This window comes from Camellia sinensis, chromosome 7 (assembly GCF_055761805.1).
Source record: "Camellia sinensis isolate YWXY chromosome 7, ASM5576180v1, whole genome shotgun sequence".
NCBI classification, from domain to species: Eukaryota; Viridiplantae; Streptophyta; class Magnoliopsida; order Ericales; family Theaceae; genus Camellia; species Camellia sinensis.
This window is the reverse complement of record NC_138967.1, coordinates 174,700,793-174,722,819: the sequence shown is the minus strand read 5'-3', so window position 1 is coordinate 174,722,819 and position 22,027 is coordinate 174,700,793. Positions and strand designations below refer to the sequence as shown.

Below are 22,027 nucleotides of genomic sequence, written 5' to 3'. Positions count from 1 at the left end.
GAGAAGAGAGTTTGAAAAAATATTTTTAATAAAAAAACATAAAGCAAAAATATTTTTAAAAATAATTAAAATATATAGAGAAAAGATAAGAGGTATCGTTGGAGATGATAATTGAAAAAGTGATTTCTTAAAATAGAAAATATATTTTTTAGCTAAAATTTGATAAATAACCAAGGAGGATTGTTAGAGATATTCTAAGCAATATTAGTAGTTATATCGTAGACTGGATGTCTGAAAAAAAGGTAGTTTATCAGAGTTGGTATTATCCCATTATCTTACTTGTGTTAAAAATTTTACATTTACATTTCAAGTATGTTTAGTTACGAGAACAATAATGCTACGTATCATGAAAATAATTATGAAAAATTCTCCACCGTTAGATTACATATACAAGAAAACACCACACACTAATCAAGGGATGAAAAATCTTCATAAAACATTTCATGATATTTTTTTCATTATCCCTAGTATTATTCTTAGGCGAATATGAAAGGTAAAAAATTCTTTAAAAATTGGAAGAAAAAAAAAAATCACCAAAATTCAAAAAAAGTGAACCTTCTGAATTTTTTTGTCTTTAGACCATTTTTTTTAAAAAAATTATAGTAATAAAAAAATTATGATTTTAATTATTAATAGTATTTATAAAGTTTATCACTTTTTTATAATTTTTTTTTGACACACCGCTGATGTGTGTAATTCTTCATTTTTTAACTTTTCACTTTAAACAAAATTTGAGAAGACTAAATAAGTGTACTTTTTGACTTTTTATGAAATATGGGTTGGATTTGGGTTGAGTTTGAAGTGATGTGTTAGAGAGATGATGTGACTTAAATAAGATGATGTGACTTAAATAGGATAGTGACTTTTTGACTTTTTAGATTTTTTGGAGGATGCCAAACTTGGCCTTAGTCTAGTAGGACCTAAAATGAAATATTTTTAAAATAAATAAAAAAACACTAAAAAGACAAATATTTAAGAGTTGGAGATGAATGAATGGTGGTAAATAATCATATCTAAAGTCCAATATTATTTGGTAGGAAAAACTAAAGCCCCAAAAAAATTAAATAAATTACACTCAACTCAACAAACCAAGTTAATCTTATTTTAACTTATACAATAATTAAACAAGGGGAATTACATCGCAATGGAAGAATTTTTTTTTTTTTTTTTTACACGAACATGAATTTGTGCACGCACAATCTCATCACAAAATCACTCGCACTTCACATATTTTTATATATATTTTTTTAGTTTAACCCATGTATTAAAATTCTCCCATTAAACAATACTCCAAAGTAAAGTATTTTAATAAAATATTTAAATGGTATGTAACATCTCTCAATTTTACATCAAAGGAAACTTCTATAAGAGAGTGATTAATTACATAACTCATAAATTTATTAAATATTTAACTTCATCTAAAAAATCTCCCCAAAAAATTAAAAATAATAACAAAAATTTACCTGTCAATGTAAGAAACTGGTAAATGACAAACTGAAATATACATATATTATGTTCCTATGGGGCAGCAATAAAACTACCCATGCACACACTCAAAACGAGTGTAATCGAGGACACCAACACAACCCCCGGAGTCAATGCCGGTGCCGATGAAGGCGGCGGCGTCGAGCTATTGTTCGCCGGAGTACTACCGGGGGCTCCCGACGGTGACAATGCCGAGGGAGATGGAGGCGGAGTTATCGTTGTGGACGGTGCAGGAGCAGGAGGCGGTGATGGCGGTGTTGATGCAGTCGCCGGAGATGGTGACAGTGACGGTGTATTGGCCGTAGTAGGAGACATTGCCGGCGTGTTGGCCGGAGTCGTAGACACTGGTGCATTCGCCGGTGCTGATGATGGTGAGAAATTCGACGTCGGAGATGGCACCGGAGCGTTGGTCATGGGTGCAGTCGCCGGAGCAGGTGACACTGCCGGAGTCGGACCCACCGGTGCAGTTGACACTACCGGAGACGGAGACGGGGTTGACGAGCTTGGTGAGGCTGACTTGGGGGATGGTACCGGAGTCTGACCCACCGGCGACCCTACCGGAGACAAAGAGGGGGTTGACATGCTTGGCGAGGGAGACTTGGGGGAAAGTGCCGGAGTCTGACCCACCGGTGCAGTTGACACTACCGGAGATGGAGACGGGGTTGATGAGCTTGGTGAGGGTGACTTGGGGGATGGTACCGGAGTCTGACCCACCGGTGCATACGACACTACCGGAGACGGAGACGGAATTGACCCGCTTGGTGAGGGTGACTTGGGGGAAGGTGCCGGAGTCTGACCCACCGGTGAAGTTGACACCGCCGGAGACAGAGACGGGGTTGACGAGCTTGGTGAGGGCGACTTAGGGGAGGGTGCCGGGGTCTGACCCACCGGTGCCGGAGGTGCTGCCATTGGAGGAGGTGACTTTTGTTGCTTTCTTACTGCTAAAACGAGGGTGATGAGTTTCTGACCTTTGTCACAGTTGGCTTTAACACCGCTGATGAAGTAGAATAGACCAGATCGATCAAACTTGAGGACTGAATCACCGTTGTCAAGCTTCATGATTGGTTTCTGGGTATTGCACTGGTCGTAATCTTGTTTGGTTACTACCAAAACCGAGTTTGATCCTTTCTTGTATTTGAAAACTATTGATCATCATAAACAAACAAACCAAACATCAAAACAAAAACAAAAACAAAAACAAAAACCAAAAAAACAAATACATCTATTTTCTATGAACATATATGCCACGAATGCTAGCTAGCAGTGTTTTGAAAAGATATTCAATGGTCTTAAATTTTTTAAAATAAAATTATGTCTTGTTTATATATATTTTTTGGACAAGTTATTAGTAATTAGTTTTCAATTTTATGAATTTTGTTAATGGATATGGATTGTGTGTCCGACAGTGGCGTTTCGTGATTTTCTCTAACTATTCCTATTGTTTTAGGCTGTTACAATTGAGCAATCACACTATTAATATGTTAATCAAAAAAAAGTTTAAAATAATTATACATGAATAATACTATATGTATTAATTAATGTACACACTAATATACTAATAGATGATGTGGTATCATTTGTATAGTTTTAAGTGTTTGTAACTTATATAATAAATGTGATCAATAATAATATCATAATATTAGTTGATACATTAGTATGTACATTAATTAGTCCATGTAATACGATCGATTATAAATTTCTTATAAAAAATGATGACCGCTTAAAAACATTATTAACCAATGCCATTGAGATACACTTTAAAAAAACCATAATTTATTTTTTTATTTTTTTATTTTTAATGTGTTAATTCTTCTATTTGAATCTTCCAACTTTGCTTTATATTTTTTAATTAATTTCAAACTACTAATGAAAGGAACTATTGCGTGCTTCTTAAATTTTTTCTTTGTGCTTTCAGATTGGAAAATTTTGAATAACTTAGATAAATATATAAACTCAAAACAACAACACAAGAACCAACTACGTAAATATGCGTCATACATATAATAATGGGACTCATCGTAAAACCCACAAAATCACTCAAATTATTCCATCAATGTTTCATGTAGTTTGTAGACTTAATAGTTGGTTTTTTTAATTTTTTTTTAAAAAAAATATATAAAAAATTATGAGAGATAATGTCACTTAAAATAAGTTATAAACTGAAAAGTGACTTTTAATTTATTTCTCAAAAGAAGTTTATTGTATTGAAAAAAAAAACTAGACTAACATTAGGACAACAACTGGTTCTACTATGAATATAAAAATCCAGCATAGAATATATATGAACGAATAAAGTTTTATAAGAATTTTTAATCAAATTCAATTTAATTTTTTTTTCCATCCATATATATTGGCCTGTTTGACAAGTTGAGTTTTAACTTTTTTGAGTTAAAATTCACAAAAAAAAAAAAGGAAAAAAAGAAGACAAAATAGGTTAAAATAGTCAATAAAATAAATACCACGTCAAATCTATAATCATTTTACTTTTTCTCTCACAAATATTATATCAAACTATAAAAAGATTCAACCATCTTCCCAAATACAAAGGGTGTGTTTGGTTTGTGTTTTGAGATAAATTTTCAAAAATTTTTTTGGAAAGAGAGATTAATTTTTTTTTTGGGCTTGTTTAGTTATATATTTTGAAAATAGTTTTGGAGTTTGAGATAATTTAATATTTTGTTGTAGTTGAATAGATGTATGTGAGAGAAAATGATTGAAAATGAGAGAAGAGAGAAAAAAAATAAGATGGATTGATGTGTAGGAGAAAAAAAGTGATTTTGAAATTTTTTTTTCAAAAAATTTAAACCAAACAAAATTTTAAAATTTTATCTCAAAGATTGTAACAAACAAGTACAACAATTATAGTCTATTAAAATAATCAAAAATTAAAATAACCTACTAAAATAAACAATTTTCCAAACGAGGGCATTGTATTATTGGGAGTGAGATTTACGGAGAGAGAGAGAGAGTACTTACAGAGAGTGTCATTAACTTGAAACCTGAGTCTTCCAGCCCAGTGATTATAATTCTCAGAAGGGTTTAAGACCCACCCATCTTTCCCACCAACGTTGAACTGATAAGCCTCCAACAACCCCATTAACCCTCCAAATAACACCAACACCAACATCAAAACTGAACCCATATCTGATATATCAAGTGTTGCGGAGCAATGAAACCAGACTTATTTAGTTGCTATATATATATATATATAGAGAGAGAGAGAGAGAGAGAGAGAGAGAGAGAGAGAGAAATGGGAGGTGAGGGGATTGGGAGAGAATGGGGATGGGGATTAAATACGAGGTGAGATTGGGAAGTGACCGTTGAAGAGAGAAAGTTCAAAGTATAGAAATCGTAATTTAATCAGAGAGATAAGAAGGTCTCGTGTGCGTATTAAAAACGTTACTTTAGCCATACGTTCTTTTCATGAGTCCTTCCTAGATCCTCTATTCATATCTTTGTTTGGCTAAATATTTGTCATTTTGCACGTGGCAAAACCTTATTGACAGAACAGTAATATCTTCCTGTCAAGTGGCTTTTTCTTTCCGAACTTCATGAATTTCTAAGTTTTTTTGTCGAGTGACTTTATTTCCTTAGCTATGTCCATTTAAAAAGTGATTTTTTTTTCTTCTTATATTAAGTGTTAATTTTTCCATTTAAAAGGAAAAAAGAAAAAATAGTAGTTAAAAAGAACATAAGACTGAATATATGGCCATTCACTTCTCTTTTGGCTACCCAAAAAAAAGTTACATTTTTTTTTTCTGATTTTTTTTGTTTATAGTTAATTTTTTTCAAAATTATGTCAAACGTTTTTATTTTTTTTTAGTCCGTTGGTCGAGATAAATCTAAAAAGTATATATATTGTTTTGAAAAATTTCAAAAAAAATGGACAAAAGCCAAAATAAGTCAAAAAAATTTTTGCTTTTTTTTTCCTGATTTTTTTTTGAAATTAAAAAAATTAAAATTTTTTGATTCATCTTGCCGAACGGAATCTAGAAACTTAAATTTTTTTGAAAAAAAGTTCATTAAAGACAAAAATAAACCAAAAAATAAGTAAATCCCAAAACAATTCTAAATAACACTTCCACCACTTAATAAGGTACTCCTTCTATCTCAAAATAATAGTTCTTTTTGAAAAATCTAATTTTTTTATAGTACAATAATTACATTTCAAAAAAATTGATTTTTCAAAAGAAAAATGTTTGGGAGCTCTAAATTGGGAGCACTAAAGGAGCTCTAGAGAATGAATCCCACTGACTGATGTGATGTTTTGGCCTTAAGTTTTTTTTTTTTTTGAATTTCCACTTCATTAGTGGTCCATTAGTGCTCCCAAATTAGTGGGATGCATCATTGTTGTAAATTTAAAAGAAGGGTAAAATAGAAAATTAATATTGTTTTAGCATCTGTTTGGAAAATGAGTTAGTTTTTTAACTTTTTGACTATTAGCCTGGGTTAAAATGCCTTTTTTGAGATAGATTTTTTAATTTTTTTTAATTTTTGTGAGAGAAAAAATAAAATAATTATGATTTGAATATAATATTTTATCTTATTAACTTTTTAATCTATTTTATTTTTTTGTGACTATTTTAACTCTAACGCATTATGTTAAACATAACCTTAGTCCTTGATTTTTTTAAAAAATTAATATTTTGAGATAATAAAAAATAAAATAAAAAATTAAAATATTTTCAAATAGAGGAGTAATTCAAAATTAAAATTTATATTTTAACGACACCTAGGGTGGGCTCACACGTCAACTAATATATTAAATGTAGTCAGCGAGGACTGTGTACGTGGCATGGACACTTGGCTCCTGGATGGTGATCTGTCCCATTTCCCCATTTGTCCTCTATTCTATTTTGGAATTGTGATGGCCCCCGTACCGACCTCTACGAATTTATTTTAATAATTTGAATAGTTTATATTATAAAATTTATTAATTAGATAATTCATATAAAAAATAAATAATTAAATATCTGTAATTTTATAATAAAATTACATTAATTTTTAAAAATATAAATGGTTAACATAATTTTTATAATTTTTTTTAAAAAAATGAGAATCTAATTATGGGATTATAGATGCTCGATTAATTTGATTTTTTCATAGATAATATATTCGATGAATTTTATAACATGAACAGTTCGGATCATCAAAATATATTTAAAAAAAACTCCCAATCCTCATATCCATTTTATTTTTTATTTTTTTAAAAAATATTGAAAATGAGAATTTAAACAGTTGGAGAATACTATTGAGTTGATTGGTTGTGTGCTTGTTTAATTTAAAACAAATAAATGAATAAATTACAAATATTATTTTTAGTTAAATAAACAATCATGTAATATTTTCGGACTTATGTGATAATTTTTGGGTAATGAGATATATGAGTTTCCCTACTAAACTAACCTCAACAATTAATTTTGTGATGGATAAATGATTTTTGTAGAAAATACAGAAGACAAATGCTAACAAGTGCCTTTTGACCATTGTTTAAACCCTAGCATTTGCCACAGTGGTGGTGCAGCTGGCTTTAGGGTGTGGTGAGATTTGGGATTTGAGTTGATGCCAATCCCTTTCGTTATAACTTACGTTTCTTACAGACATCTAATATTTTTCCTTGCATACAAAAAAAAAAAGAAAAAAAGAAGGGACTATTGTTCAATATTGAGATTTGTGTAAAAAATGTTTTCAAAATTGTGAAAATGCTAAAAAATTAAAATAAATGAAAAATGTTTTAAATTTGAAATTGATGAGAAGTGTCTTACATATTTTATATTTTATTTTTATTCTTTTCTTGTGTTTAGGGGCATTTGTTATCAAAATCTAATAAATAAAAAAAAAAATGCTCAATGTACTTATGTATCGATCATTTATTATAATATATACTAATCAACTGTATTTTTTATGTGTATTACATGAGTCAAAATTTTAAAATGCTAAAAGATCCTGATTTTGTAAATATCAATTATTACATTCAGGAGTATTAACCAATCTTTAATTTTCTCAAAATTAATAATTTTTGAATTCTATTTGATTTTGATTGATTTCCATTTTCAAAAATAGGGTGCCCATTTTCCATTTATTTTTTTTCCCTACCTTTTCCAAGGGTAAATTGAAATGACGAATATATATATCCCTTCTGAAGATTTATTATATAATTACATTAATTACATTTAGCCTTTGCTGAGATGTGAGTTGATTTTTTGACATTTTTAACTTTTGGTCTTGGGCTAAAAAAATTCGTTTGGGTTGGATGTTTTGATTTTTTTGACTTTTGTGAGAGAAAGAATAAAATAATTATGATTTAAATATGACATTTTATATTATTAATTTTTTATTTTATTTTATCTTTTTATAACTAAAATAGTTAAAAAAACCAATGTCAAACATAGTCTTAAAAAAAATTATTATTATTATTTTGATGTGGAAAGTCCAAAAACACATGAAAGACGGCCTTGTTTGGTTTGTGTTTCTCAAAAAATTTAAAAAAAAATTTTTTACAAATAAGTTTTCAAAAGTAATCAAACCAAACAAATTTTTTCAATTTTTTTTTTTCAAAATTTGTTTGGTTTACAAGTTTTCCAAACAAATCTCTCTCTCATACATATCAAATCAATCACTTTTTCTAAAAATCTCTTTCAAAATAATTTTTCAAAACATCTTTTAAAAAAAAACCAAACCAAATAAATTTTTATACTTTTTATCTCAAAACATGTTTCTCAAATATAAACCAAACAAGCCGAGAAATTGGGGCTAGGGGTGTTCGCGGATCGGTTTTGTGCGGTTTGCGGTTCGATTTTGACCCGCCCGCATTTATGCGGTTTGGGAAAAAGTCAACCCGCAACCGCCCGCAGTGCGATTTGCGGTTTGTGCGGATAGGGTTTGCAAATGTGGGGCGGTTGCGGGCGGTTTGCGGTTTACACTTTTTTCTTTAAAAATTAATTTTCGAGTTTTTTTTTTTCCAGTGAATTTAGGCATCAGATTCTTTTTATATATTTGTGATAACAATTTTTTGATGAGTTTACAAATAAAAATTGAATATCAATGCATTAAATTAAAGTACCCAAAACAAAGAGATCCTACACTAGCATTTTTGCTATGAAAAAAATGTATATCAATGCATTAAAGGTTGTACTCAATTAGAATTGCCAGTTCAGTAATCAATAATCAAACTATAAGTTCTATCGACCATTAGAAGAAAAATTTTATTAGGAAAAAGTGGATGAATCACCAATGAAAATCATATAAGAAACCAAGTTTAGGACTTGATAATTCTACGGCATTAAGAAAGTTGAGAAATACTTAAAAATAGGGATCCTAGTGTCATAGAGAATATAATGGTGCTCCTGTAAAAGTTACAAAGTTGGTATATAAAAAAAAAATAATAATAATAATTAAAGTGCGGGCGGTTTTTGCGGTTTGCGGGTTTAAACCGCGACCCGCCCGCAATCCGCAAATTTGTCATATTTCAAACCGCATCCGCCCACATTATGTTTGCGAAACCGCCCACTTATATGCGGGTTGGGCGGATTAGACGGTTTGAGCGGTTCGGATAAACCGTTGCCCACCCCTAATTGGGGCTATCTCTTGGGCCAAAAGCTGTTCCATTGTCTATTCAATGATGTGGTTTTCTATTCCGGCCATATTGTCCGTTATTTACACGTTGCAAGTCTTTATTGACTTAAACGGTAATAAAACATAATATGTACGATGAGACAGTGTACGTAGTCTATTTTTTTTCAAACAATAATAATTTCATCCATATTTTTTGGTATATTTGAAGAATGAGAATTCAAAATATTTCGAATCATTATTCTGAGTAATTTTTAAAAATTAGTTCGATGGAATAATAATGAAATAAAAAATATTTTTAGAAGTTTTAAATAAAATCACAAAAGGATATTTTGTCATTTTTTATAAAATTTGTCCCAGCAAAAGCCAATTTTTATAAAAAATATTACATTAGCACTTTTTTCTCTTATAGATTGAAAAACACATGAAAGATAATAATAAATTTCTCCCAGAGTAATCTTAGAGTATTTTTTTGTATGATTTTTAATTTTACAAAAATTAAAGTTACAATATCATTTCAACTTTCAGTTCCCAGACCCCAATCTAACAACAATAATTTTTTCACCTTTCAAAAAAATTACATTATAAAAAAAATCACTCTGACAGATTCCAACTCAATAATTAGGCCTTTGGGCCAAGGAGGGGCCTACTGAATGTGATTGAGGGGTGGAGTTATGTCTTGGGCCAAAGCTGGGCCATTGTCCATTCAATGATGTCGGTTGCAGTCAACCCACGCTATGCACACGGTCACTCCCACGGTTCCGGCTGAAATCCACGGTTAATCAAATGAATTTGTGCACACATTTGATTTCGTCTAAATAAACACAGAATTCGATTGATCCACAACCGTGCTTAAAAAGTGTATTAACTCTATTTAAAAATATCAACAATGCAACAGACTCTTAAAATGACTGTGTTTGGTTGTGATTTTAAAATGTGATTCAACGTGGTAGTTTGAGTATGTTGTTTGGATGGAGCTGTGGAATTAATTTTCCACAGTTCTGCAGAACACTCTGTCTGTTCTGTCAAAACGGAGCGCGTGTTTCAATTTTTTTTTCAAAACGGAATGTCCGGCCGGTTGACCGGAATAGTGATTTTTTTTTTTTTTTTGCAATTGATATATAATCGAAAAAAATATTTTCTGAAATTTTTAAAATTTTTTATGTGTTTTAAAATAATTTTGAGTTGTATGAGTTGTAAATTTTTGTATCAAATTTCAAATGCTACATCAACAATTCCGCACTCAAATCAAAACTCTTTTCAAAATTATTTTCAAAACTCTTTACCAAACAAATTTTCTACACTCAAATCATAATTCCACAACACATAAACTCAAAATACAACTCATACTCTCAAATCACATTTACAAAACTCTACCAAACGCTATCATAACTCCCACAACTCCGACTCACCTATGATTGGTTTAGGAAGGAAAGAAAGAAAAAAAAAAAAAACAAACAAAAACACATGATTGGTTCACACTATTTGGGGGTCATGGGATCCCTAACTTTGGGGTCCCAAGCATTTTTGCAAAAATATATAGATTTTACTATTTCACACTAACCAAAAATTAAATTTTATTCACACAATTTAAACAAAATTAGATTTGTCCTTGTATGATCCACAAACTAGCCTATATTTATTGAGCTTTATCTACACACCCAGAAAAAACAAAATAAAATAAAATTAAAAAAAGGACCAATTTTATCCAAAATTTTGAATCAGAGGTCAAGATTTATTTGTGAAATGACCCCGCAACAAAACATAAAATATGGAATCTGGGTCAAATTCGGCTCCTTTTATTTGTTTCATTGAGTTTTTGATATTTATTATAATAAAAATAGTATCACATTCACTTCCATATTCAAACACACATGTGAATCTCACATGCGTGTTTACATAATAGAATATCATAAAGGCCTGTTTGATAGGACTTATTTTCAATTTATTTCAGTTTTTAACTTAATTTAAGCTATTTTGATGTGTTTAGTTCAGCTTAACAATACAGCTTATACTTTTTTGTAAGTAAAAAATCAACTTATTCTTCAAGTGAAGGAGGAGAAACTTAATTTATAAGTAAAAAATCAACTTATATTCACAGCTATAAGCTATAAGCTGTTAGGGTATAAGTTATAATCACTTTTCCATAGCTCTATCAAATGGGACCAAAGTCAATCTTTGTATTAGGTTTAGTTCACAATAAAATCGAAATTTGGTTACAGATTTTTGTCTCTAAAAGGGGGAAAAAGAATACATTGAAATATGTAATTTGACACAAATTTTAATTTATGTTGACCGATAGTAAAGATCATTTCAATATAAACCATAGAGATTACAGTCATGAAATCAAAAGTTTTCTAAAACACGACACTAATATTTGAGTTTTAATGCAATTTTATGCTCACTTCTCATGATCACATATCTTATTCAATATACAATGACACATTTGACATAAGTGTTATGTACCATTTTGATATTCTGTACTGAAAATATAATAAATAGAAAACAACATCCTAAAATTGAGGTAATGTTATAACACGAAGAAAACAATATCATAATATTGAGGCCATGCTTGTTTTTATTATAATTAATGGTGTGTAGTCATACATCAAGTCAATTACAATCTTCAAATGTGATCTCAAAAAGTATAATCATTCTAGGAATGTTGATGAAATTTACACAAGAAGTTATAGATGTGAGACAAAGACTACTCACTCTTCATCTTATATTTGTGACCATTTTATGAGATTCATCTGGACACTTTCAACTTATTTTGAAAAGTATGTTCATTTTGTGACTATTATTCTTGACTATAATAATATATATTTATATTACGTGCATATAATCTGATTACAAAATTAAATGTACTATCTCACATGAACTAGGATTCACATTTAACAAGCAATCTCATATCAAAAAGTAAAATAGGTTAAACGAGAACATGTTTCTCTTCAGAGTTATTTTCCGATTGCTCTAGTATAGTCCATTTAGAGAGCTTTGTAAGCACCAAAAGAGTGGCTCCCTGGCATGCGAGACCACAGGTTAAGCCCGCCCACAAACCCTGCAAAAAAATGAAGCAAGAAAATTTATAAGTTTTAAAAAAATAATTAACTTGGTATTTTATCATGTAGAATAAGTAATTGAAGAGTTCGAGACTAGTGGTACGACCATAATTTTGATGAATGAGTTTAAAGTTGCTTCAAATTTAATAGTCTGATTAGAAACGACACAACTAAAATTCACTGTTATACTATGATTTAAGATTCTAGACAACATTTGATGTATTTTCCATTTATGAATTTTTTTTTCTATTATAATAACTTTATTTAGGAATTTTTGCCTTTTTGCGCCATTTGTTTTGACACATTTCTAAGACTTGTATGTAAATATGGGCTGAACTCAAATTTGTTATTTTTATAATTGGCCTAGTTAGTTATTTTCTATTTGAATTAAAATTATTATTCTTATAAACAAGATTGTAAAAGCATTCTTCATCAATAATATCTTTGGATTGCATTGTTTTGCCCCTCACTTATAGTTTTCTTATTTAAGGGGTTGTTTGGCAATAGTTTTTTTTGGCTAAAAAAGTACAAAAGACAAAATAAACTAAATAAGAAAAAATGTCACATCCAAACATAATAATTTTACTTTTTTCTTTCACAAAAGTCAAAAAAGTCAAACCAAACAAACTTTTAGTCCCAAATAAAAAAGTTAAAAAATTAAAAAACTAACTAAAAAAATCAATTGTCAAACGGCAACTTAGAAATCTATGTTATAGTTTTTTATTTAGCTTTTGTTAACAGTTTGTAAGCAAATATAGTTTAAATAAATTATTAATAATAATAATTATTATTATTGAAAAATATGGTGAAATATATTTTTAATTTTTAGTTTGTAATGTGTGAGAAAGTGACCTAGGCAGTAACTCGAGTGCCCATTGAGAAGGCACTTAAATAACAGGGTGTGATTTCAGATTTAAATTTATAGAGAGACGTGGACATGCGTTGTACTCTCCCTATTAATATAATAACACTATCTTCATTAAAAAAAAAACAAAAAAACACAAAAACAAAAAAGTTTGAGAGAGTCACCTGAGCATATAGTTTAAATTTAAACCCTAGAAGGATGGCAATGGGCATGCCAATCAAATAGAATGTTGCCAAATTAACGTACACTGCTGCCTGCTGCCATCCACATCCTCTTGCCACCCCTGCAACAAAAAATATGAAAAATTACTGTCTTATTGTGAGGCCTCTCTCCAATCCATGAAAAATCATATGGTTATGATTATTATTATTATTATTATTATTATTATTATTAGTATTATTTATTTATTTATTTATTTTTTCCATCGATTATTTATATATCAAGATCGACAAAATGAACGATTTAAATTATCTAAAAGAAACTGTGGTAGGCCCTAATAACTCAACTTAATAGTGCAATCCGTATACAGCAAGTTGTTTGGACGGACTCGATAAGGGGGAATTGAAATCCATCGGATTAGAATCCTGGGATTCATAGTCCTGGGACTATTTTATTGGATATGATATGTATCCCAGGTTTGTTTAGTTATGGGATTAGATGTCAGGAAATGACTATTTGGTTGAATAGGATATGAATCTTACGTTTGTTTGGGATATTATGGAGAATGATAAATGCTCAAATGACTACTTTGCCCTTTTCAATTATTTACTAAGTAATAGCAATATTAAACATATCTTTAATATTTTAATTATTTTTAGCTAGATTAAATAAAAATTTATTTTATTTTATTTTTTTACACAATTAAATAATTTTTTTTTAAAAAAAATAAATAAAATATCAATAAAAATATATGCTATTTTTAATTAAAATTTTAAATAAATTTATTTTAACAAATAATAATTAAATAATGAAATTAAATGAAACATCTATTAAAATTTAAATAATGAAATTAAATAAAATATCAATAAAATTTTAAAGTAAAATACCTATAATAAATTATTTTAAAAAATTAAATAAATAAAACATCCGTAAAAATTAAATAAAATTATTTTATTTTTAAATTGAGACTACTTTATTAAGTATAATTAATATCATGTGGAAAAAATATTTAATACTAGAGGGTTAACAATGTAACTTGGCAACCTAATTCCATGAGATGAGTTAACCCATGATTTATGTCTCACACCTCATGGGATATAATAGTTCAATAAATCTAAGATTAATTGTCTGAATAGACTATTAATCCGGTACAAAATTTAAAATAAACAACCGACTATTAGTTCAATCACACCCTCCAATCGCATCAACCAAACATGCTGTCAGGGAATTCCAATCCATTCTCAAAATAGCACAAATATTAGGTGCAAATGATATCACTTATCGATAAAACCGAGCAAACAGATAGAGTGCGACCGACCTTGGTTCTTACACTTAACCAAGCGATTGACACCCGACCTCATTCAAAGTTATTTATTGATGATGTTAACCCTGCGAAACCCAATATTATGTCCTCAAGACACACAAACAAAGAAAGTAAAGTAAGAAGATTCAAACCTGATAAGACACCTTGGAAGGAATCGAACATGATAGAAACCACAAGAAATGGGGTCAATGAAGCAAATTCCTTTGTAATTGTTGGACCATCACTGAAGAAGCCAGCCCAGATATTGTGACCAAAGGATAGAGCCAATACAACAGTGAGAGCAAGCAAGATAGAGAGCTTGAGAGTCACACCCATGGCTTTCTTAGCTCGGTCTGGATTGCCTGCTCCTAACTCGTTCGACACCCTTGTGCTGTTGCAGAAAGTTTTGGTGGATTCAAACACCCTCAAACAAAAATTAACAGGGGAATTGTCCTGTTTTGTAGTGCTTTCATATTATTATTATTATTATTATTTTTATATAATGTTTTTGGAAATAAAAATAGTAAAAAGCTATGGAACAAACAACTTCTGGTGTTTCTAAACAATGGGTTGTTTTCAGATTTTTTATTTTTTATTTTTTATTTTTGGAAACTAGTTTGCCAAACAAATTTCCATATGGCAAAACAAAAATAGATTTACTTATTTTTTTATTTTCTAGTTAGGCATCCACATAGAGATGCTGTTGGGGGCCAAAATCTCAGAGCCTATGCCCTGCCTAGTGGAGCTTTTCTTAAGCTAAAAGCTTATAGTAAGAAAGTAAAAAGTAAAATTACTTATTTATTAATTTTTAAAAAATTAATTTTTTAGTTTATTTAAGTTAATGCTGCTTAATAAGTTGCAAGTAAAAGTTACACCAAATCGTCTGACACAAACTCTCAAATTAAAATAAACTATAATTGCCTCCTAAAAGTTGTACCAAACAGAATTATTATCTATAATCCAAATCATTATATTGTAGGGTATATTAAGCAAAATATTTATACAAAGATTTTAATTGATCAGACATCGTAGTCACATGATAAAATCATGTTTTTAAAAAAATAGTTTATTATCAAATTCATTCTTTCAATATATTTTTCAAAACGAATGTGATCTAATCAAATAGGGTTGCCTTGAAAAGTTGGTTAAAAGTTGATTTTTTGACTTCTTTTTAAAAAACGTGTAAAAAAATAGAAAAGTGATATTACCAAAAATAGGTTAAAAGCCAAACTATGTTCCCAAATTGGCCCACACTATTGATGTCAAATTAATTTTATTTTTTCATGAATGATTTGCTCAATAAACTCTACAACATGCACCATTCAAAATGCAAAAAAGAAAAAGAAAAAATAAGCAACAAACCTAACAGCAGCGCTGAGACCATAAGTAATCATGAAGGCGATAGCTTCTGTATTGACACTGAGAATATACCCAAAAAAATAAAAAAAAACAAAGACAAAAACACTTAGCAGAGTCAAGTCAAGCAACATAAAAAAACATTGTTCCAGAAATTGATGGAAATCAAAATCAGAAAGAAAGATAAAAGAAACATTACCACATTGCGATCAATGAAGTTGTTATTTCTGCATTTGGCATCAACCCAGCTAACAGTACCAGCAGCTCAAATGCCCAATCCTCTAAACTGAAAATTAAAAAAAAAAAAATGTAAAAATTGACTATTAAGTGGTGAAATGTGATGATTCAATCTTGAATTCCGCCCTAATAACCCCTATAGTAACCAATTAAGAGTATTGTTGGATCACCAATTGTTTCAAAAACTTGAACGGTTAAGAAATGAGTCTAACAATATATATCAAATTAGACTCTCTCTCACCGAAAAAGATATTGAATAGATCCCAAAATGATAGAGATAACAGGTGAGAAATACTTGTACATGTACTTAAGATCTCTTGGAATTAGTGTTCTAATAAGGTGTTAAAAAGTTAGAAAAACTATTGAACTAGTATTTGACCAAACTTGGGTGGATTAAAAAGAGAGGATGTAAATAGACCAAGGACAAAACTTAGCCTAAAAAATCACCCTAAACCCAACTCTAATTAGATAACCATTTGTCTTAAAAACAACCTTTTAACAATGTATATGGTAGGGCTAACTAGGGTATATTTTGAGTTATGAAATAGGTTTGGGAATACATGCAATTGGGTAAGATTACTACTTCCGGGATGAAAATTTTTGTAAATACATAAATTGATCACAGAATCAAACACAATAGTTTTTTAAACTGAGTTGTAATTGGTTGTACATGCAAGTGGAATAATTGTTCTAGGATAGACGTCTTAACTTTAACCTTTGAGAGACAATTGGCAAACTCTAAAACCTTAATTTTCATATCAGATGGAGTCTATGCTTCAATTTGAGAATCATTTTGTGAGGTGTCTTCTATTTTTATTATATAATCAAATTTACTATAAGGAACCTCTTACGAAAGATAGAGAGTCAAGGCTGTTATGACAATTTTTGCATAACAATTCAGAACATTAAGCATAAGAAAAGACGGAACACAAAAAAAGTCACTCACCACAACATTGCTGCAGAGGGAAGAGCCAATTTCAAGTTCACAAAAACATGACGAAATGACTCCATTGAAAATCCATGCCAAGTAGACTCAAATCTCTTTGCGCAAAGCACATAAACACCCAACATAAGGGCTGCGATCCACAATGAGATTGACACCGACAATGCAGCTCCCTTGAATCCAAGAGGTGTCCAGTGAACAAAAACATAGGCAATGCTAATGTGACTGATCAATGGGAGGACCGAGCAGACAACAAGTGGCATGACAACACTCTGTGTTTGAAGAAACCTCAAAATGTTGTGCAAAAGCCCAAATGCAAACAAACCCGGGACAAGAAATCTGATGTAGAGCGCTGCAGCGTGTGAAACTTGAGGATCTTGGTGGAGTAAGATCAAAATGGGCTCGGAATAGAACCAGAAAATTGAGATGAAGATTGAGAAGAACACAGAGATTATACATGATGCTTGGAGGTGTAAGCCAAGCATGCTGTACAGTTTTGCACCGTATCCTTGCCCGCATAATGTTTCTAATGCACCACTTAGGCCCATCTAAAAAAAAAAAATCTAAAACCAATCAGTTAATTGATCAACAAAGAAGTAACAGAAATTTAGAACAACGATGAAATATAATGAAGTTGGGACAATTAAGCTTATGATACTAGGTTTATTGAATGAAGTATGGATTTGCTACATTTTAATTATGGAATGTGTATTCAAAGTTTATATGTAGGATGGATATAATCAACCTTTTCACATCTTCGTACAACTGTTTTTTTTTTTTTTTTTTTTTTTTTTGAGGAACAAACATAGTCTTTTGCTCTCTTCACATAATCATATGCATTTCTACTCTCTTTATCTATTCTATTATACAAAACAAACGCTTGACTTGGTGCGAATTGTCACCATTTTTGCCTATTCTCAAATTATCCCTTTGACCTAGTCTATATAACTCTCTTTATATATCCACAAACAAGAGTAGTTACAAATCCATGATGTTTCAATTGCACACATAGTATGCTTACCCTTCTAGTGTAATATTGTGCACTCAAATGAGGTTGATTAATAGAAGAAATTTTTTAGCAACACACAAATCAGATTAGTTTTCCTGCAAGTAAAAGAATTGTTAATAGAATATAAGCGGGAGTAGGACTCTAATTATATAAATTATATTCACTAAATAAAAAAGCTATATACATTATACAGTGAATTATTTAAAACACTTTTGGACACAACTAAAATAAAATTGATTAACACATTTTATTTTCAAGACAATTTTTAATATATATATTTTATACATGAAGATCCTTTCCATAGCATACCCTTTATCCTCATCTTACACAAGCACTATGGTGTAATTAAAATATAATCACTCTATTTGGTTTCAATTTTCAGAATTCACTTTTTAGAAAATTTTACTTTTTTATTTTCTGTATTTTTTTTGTTTTCACTAAATTTTTTTAATATTTTAAGCAATTTTTTTTTAAAAATTTTTAGACATACCTAACATAAATACACTTAAAAGTATAATATTTGTGAAAAAAAAATCTTTAAAAAATTCATTGAATACCAAACATAAATACACTTAAAAGTATACCCTTTATCCTCATCTTACACAAGCACTATGGTGTAATTAAAATATAATTACTCTATTTGGTTTCAATTTTCAGAATTCACTTTTTAAAAAATTTCACTTTTTTGTTTTCTGTATTTTTTTGTTTTCATTAAATTTTTTTAATTTTTTAAGCAATATATTTTTTTTTAATTTTTAGACATACCTAACATAATTACACTTAAAAGTATAATATTTGTGAAAAAAAAATCTTTAAAAAATTCATTGAATACCAAAAAAAAATAAAAAATATTTGTGTACATTTTTCGTACTTTTGTGTATTTATTAATTTTTTAAAATATTTTTTTACAAATATTTTACTATTTAGATACATCTAAGTAAGGTACATCTAAAAATTTTTTAAAAAAATACTTAAGATTTTAAAAATATTTACTACAAACAAAAAAAAAAAAAAACGAAAAACAAAAAACCTCAATTTTCAAAAAATTAAATTTAAAAAATTGAAACCAAACATACTGAATACAATTTATAAAAATAATCACCAGCCATCTCACATCACCACCTATATAACCAATTTGATCTGTTTGCCAAACAATGTAAAAGCAATTCGCATATCAGTTCTTATTCAGGGAAAATTCTACTAGCCAAAGCAAAGCAATCAAGGATTGGGTTTCAATTAATCTATAATTATTTATTTTAAAGTACACATGGTAATTTTTCCCTTCTTTTAACGGTTGGATTTCTTTCACATTTACATCTCAATGAAAGAGAATTAGAGGGGTCCATGTGGCTAACTTCAAGTCATGTTTCTAAAATTTGAACCATTCATTTTGAAAGACTCTCAATGTATATCATTCATGAAAAAAATTAGATCAATTCGATAATTGTAACATTTTTATTTTATTGTGTTTCTCTTTAAAAAAATAGATGATCTATTTTCAAAATATATTTCCGTCTATTTTTTGGAGACAAATGTGATAAAATGAAAATGTTACGATTATCGGATCAAACTAATTTTTTTTTTTTTTTAATGAATGTTACATAAGAATACCTTACAAAATAAATGATTAGAAAGAAATCTCAAGGCATTTGTATCGCTTATTCGGTAGATATTTATGATTAAATAATATGGAGCAAAGTACGCAAGTGATACAAAAATGTGAAGCTCTCTAATTATAGTTATAATTGTGCCACATAACATAATATTTCTAAATATGATCACCCCAAAAAAAAAGTGGTTGCTATTTCAAGAACATCTCCAACTCTTTTAAAAATAAAATAAAATCAAATATGAGTAAAAAATTTAATTAAAAACTTGATTTGACATGAGACGTTCATAAATTTTCACCGAATTTAACTAAAAACTTGATTTAATAATAATAAAAAAATTGAATGTTCTAATCTCGGTACTTAAAAATTTCATCAAATTTGGTGAAAATTTTATTTTTGCCTTTAGATGAAGAAGTTGATAGAACTTGTTTTGATGCAAGTTTAACGAAATGATTAGAGATATACTAACAGAGTGTTGAAAATAACAATAATAATAATAATAATAATAATTTAAAAAAAATAATAATTTGAGTGTACATAATTTAATTATAAAATTGAATACAATTCTTTTTATATGTGATAAAAAGTTGTGTTGAATTTAAGATGGGTGTGGTTCACTATAATTGAGTAAAATGAAATGATAATTCAATCAAAATATTTGTTCATATGTTTGGCTAATTAAAAAAATAAAGAAAAATACAATAAAAATGCAATCATCATTCACCATTACGGTGGAATGATAAAGATTTTTTTTGGGAGAGTTTAAGAAATAATCATTTCTTTCCATTTAACTCATTTCAGTAAATCAAAGAGAGAGAGAGAGAGAGAGAGACCAGAAAAGCGTAGCCGGTGACGAAGGCCCAGGAGTTGGCAAGGTTGGAGGCGGCGAGCTCGAGGTCTCCGAGGTGACCGGAAAACATGACACCCACCAGAGGAATGAAGTAGTATGAAACATTTGTAATTATCATTGGTAATGAAAACAACACCTGGTGCTTTGCTTCTTCCAAATCCAACACCTTCTTCCACCACCTCTCCTCCACTCCACCACCACCTCCTCCTCTTCCATCTGATGAATACTTCACCAGCAGTGGCCTATCATGATCATCTGAACCACCTTTATTGTTTGGATACATCTCTCTCTCTCTCTCTCTCTGTGATCTGCTTCTTTTTCTTCCTCTTCTTGGTTTTAATGATCAATACGTTTGGTCACTGATATATAAAGTACTAAAAAACTAAGAGAGAAATGGTGGGGGTAGGACAGAAGTCACTACCAGAAATGCTATCTTATTTTTGTAATTAAAAAAAAAAAAAAAAAAAAAATTAAAAAGTCAAAAAAATTATTATTCTATTTAAATTACATTACTTGTTTATTACATCACTTCAAACTCAAATCATACCCACCTCATATTAAAAAAAAAAAAAGTACACTTCAAATATACTTTTATTGTGTCTCAAATTTGAGCCGAAAGGTTTTATCTTGTACGTCGAGTACATATAGATCTCTCATTTCGATTCATTTCATATATCAGTGCACATATACTATCATTAAAAAAATTAAATTTATTTAATAATTGTAATTGTAATTGTAACTGTTTTATTTTATTTATGAATTCTATAATTAAAATATTAATTTAATTTTTTATAAAATAAATAATTAAAATTATTAAAATAAAACATGTAGTGAAAACGTTGTAGTTCAGATTAGATAGTTGAAAAACTCAACGCTAAAAAATATTTTGAAATAATACATAAGATGTCCGGATCCTCTGAAGTACTTTCCTGCGGTGGTTCCTGTAATGCCCCAAAATAACGTCGTTTTGAGACAAAATTTTCAAAAAAAAAAAAACTGTTGTTTACACTTCATGCTTCTCTTGTGTGCCTTTTCCTCAACAGCTCCGACGACCCCCTTAACCCTCCTCCCCCTCCGGTGACCTCCCCCAATTGTTCTCCTCCCTCGGCGATTCTTCCCCAACGGCATCACCCCCTCGTTCCTTGCTTTTCTTCTTCCTCATTTCTTTCTTCTTCTAGATCTAGGAAAAAAAAAAAAAAAGAGGGAGAGGAGAATTTGGTAGGTTTAAATGAGAGAGAAGTTAGAGAGAGCAAATGAAATATACTATTGGAGTTTGTATTAACTCGCTGCTAGAGCATTTGAAATATTTTTTATCTTCAAAGTCATCATCCAAATATTCTACTTCCAAGAGCCTATTATTGTCTCATCTTCCTCCACTTCGATGGGTTTGGTGGGTTTTGGATGGGAAAGGAAGAAATTGAGAGATGGTGTGGTGATGGGTGGTATGGCTGAAGGAGGGTCGTCGTAGGGAAGAGTACTGGGGGAGGGTTGCCGGAGAGGAGGGAGAGGCCAGGGGCTAGGGGCTGGCCGAAGCTTGTGGAGAGGTGGCCGGCAATGAAAGGGTGTGAAGATCAAA

General features: G+C 29.8%; 2 protein-coding genes across 3 annotated transcripts; both read right to left on the bottom strand.

The window, feature by feature from the left end:
• Positions 1 to 1,278: 1,278 nt before the first annotated feature.
• Positions 1,279 to 5,083, bottom strand: LOC114299720 (uncharacterized). Its single transcript, XM_028244526.2, has 2 exons — positions 4,462 to 5,083; positions 1,279 to 2,627 (listed from the first exon to the last, which is right to left on the bottom strand). The coding sequence occupies exons 1-2, from the start codon at positions 4,625 to 4,627 to the stop codon at positions 1,519 to 1,521; spliced, it is 1,275 nt and encodes a 424-aa protein (XP_028100327.2). The 5' UTR covers positions 4,628 to 5,083; the 3' UTR covers positions 1,279 to 1,518.
• Positions 5,084 to 11,863: 6,780 nt separating this feature from the next.
• LOC114299724 (protein DETOXIFICATION 19) lies at positions 11,864 to 21,016 on the bottom strand. Of its 2 annotated transcripts, XM_028244540.2 has the most exons (7): positions 20,435 to 21,016; positions 16,986 to 17,530; positions 16,002 to 16,088; positions 15,809 to 15,865; positions 14,599 to 14,837; positions 13,149 to 13,267; positions 11,864 to 12,118 (listed from the first exon to the last, which is right to left on the bottom strand). In XM_028244540.2, the coding sequence occupies exons 1-7, from the start codon at positions 20,732 to 20,734 to the stop codon at positions 11,987 to 11,989; spliced, it is 1,479 nt and encodes a 492-aa protein (XP_028100341.2). In that variant the 5' UTR covers positions 20,735 to 21,016; the 3' UTR covers positions 11,864 to 11,986. The 2 variants fall into 2 exon arrangements, with proteins under 2 accessions (XP_028100341.2, XP_028100352.2); XM_028244551.2 differs by lacking the exon at positions 15,809 to 15,865.
• Between the last annotated feature and the right edge of the window lie 1,011 nt (positions 21,017 to 22,027).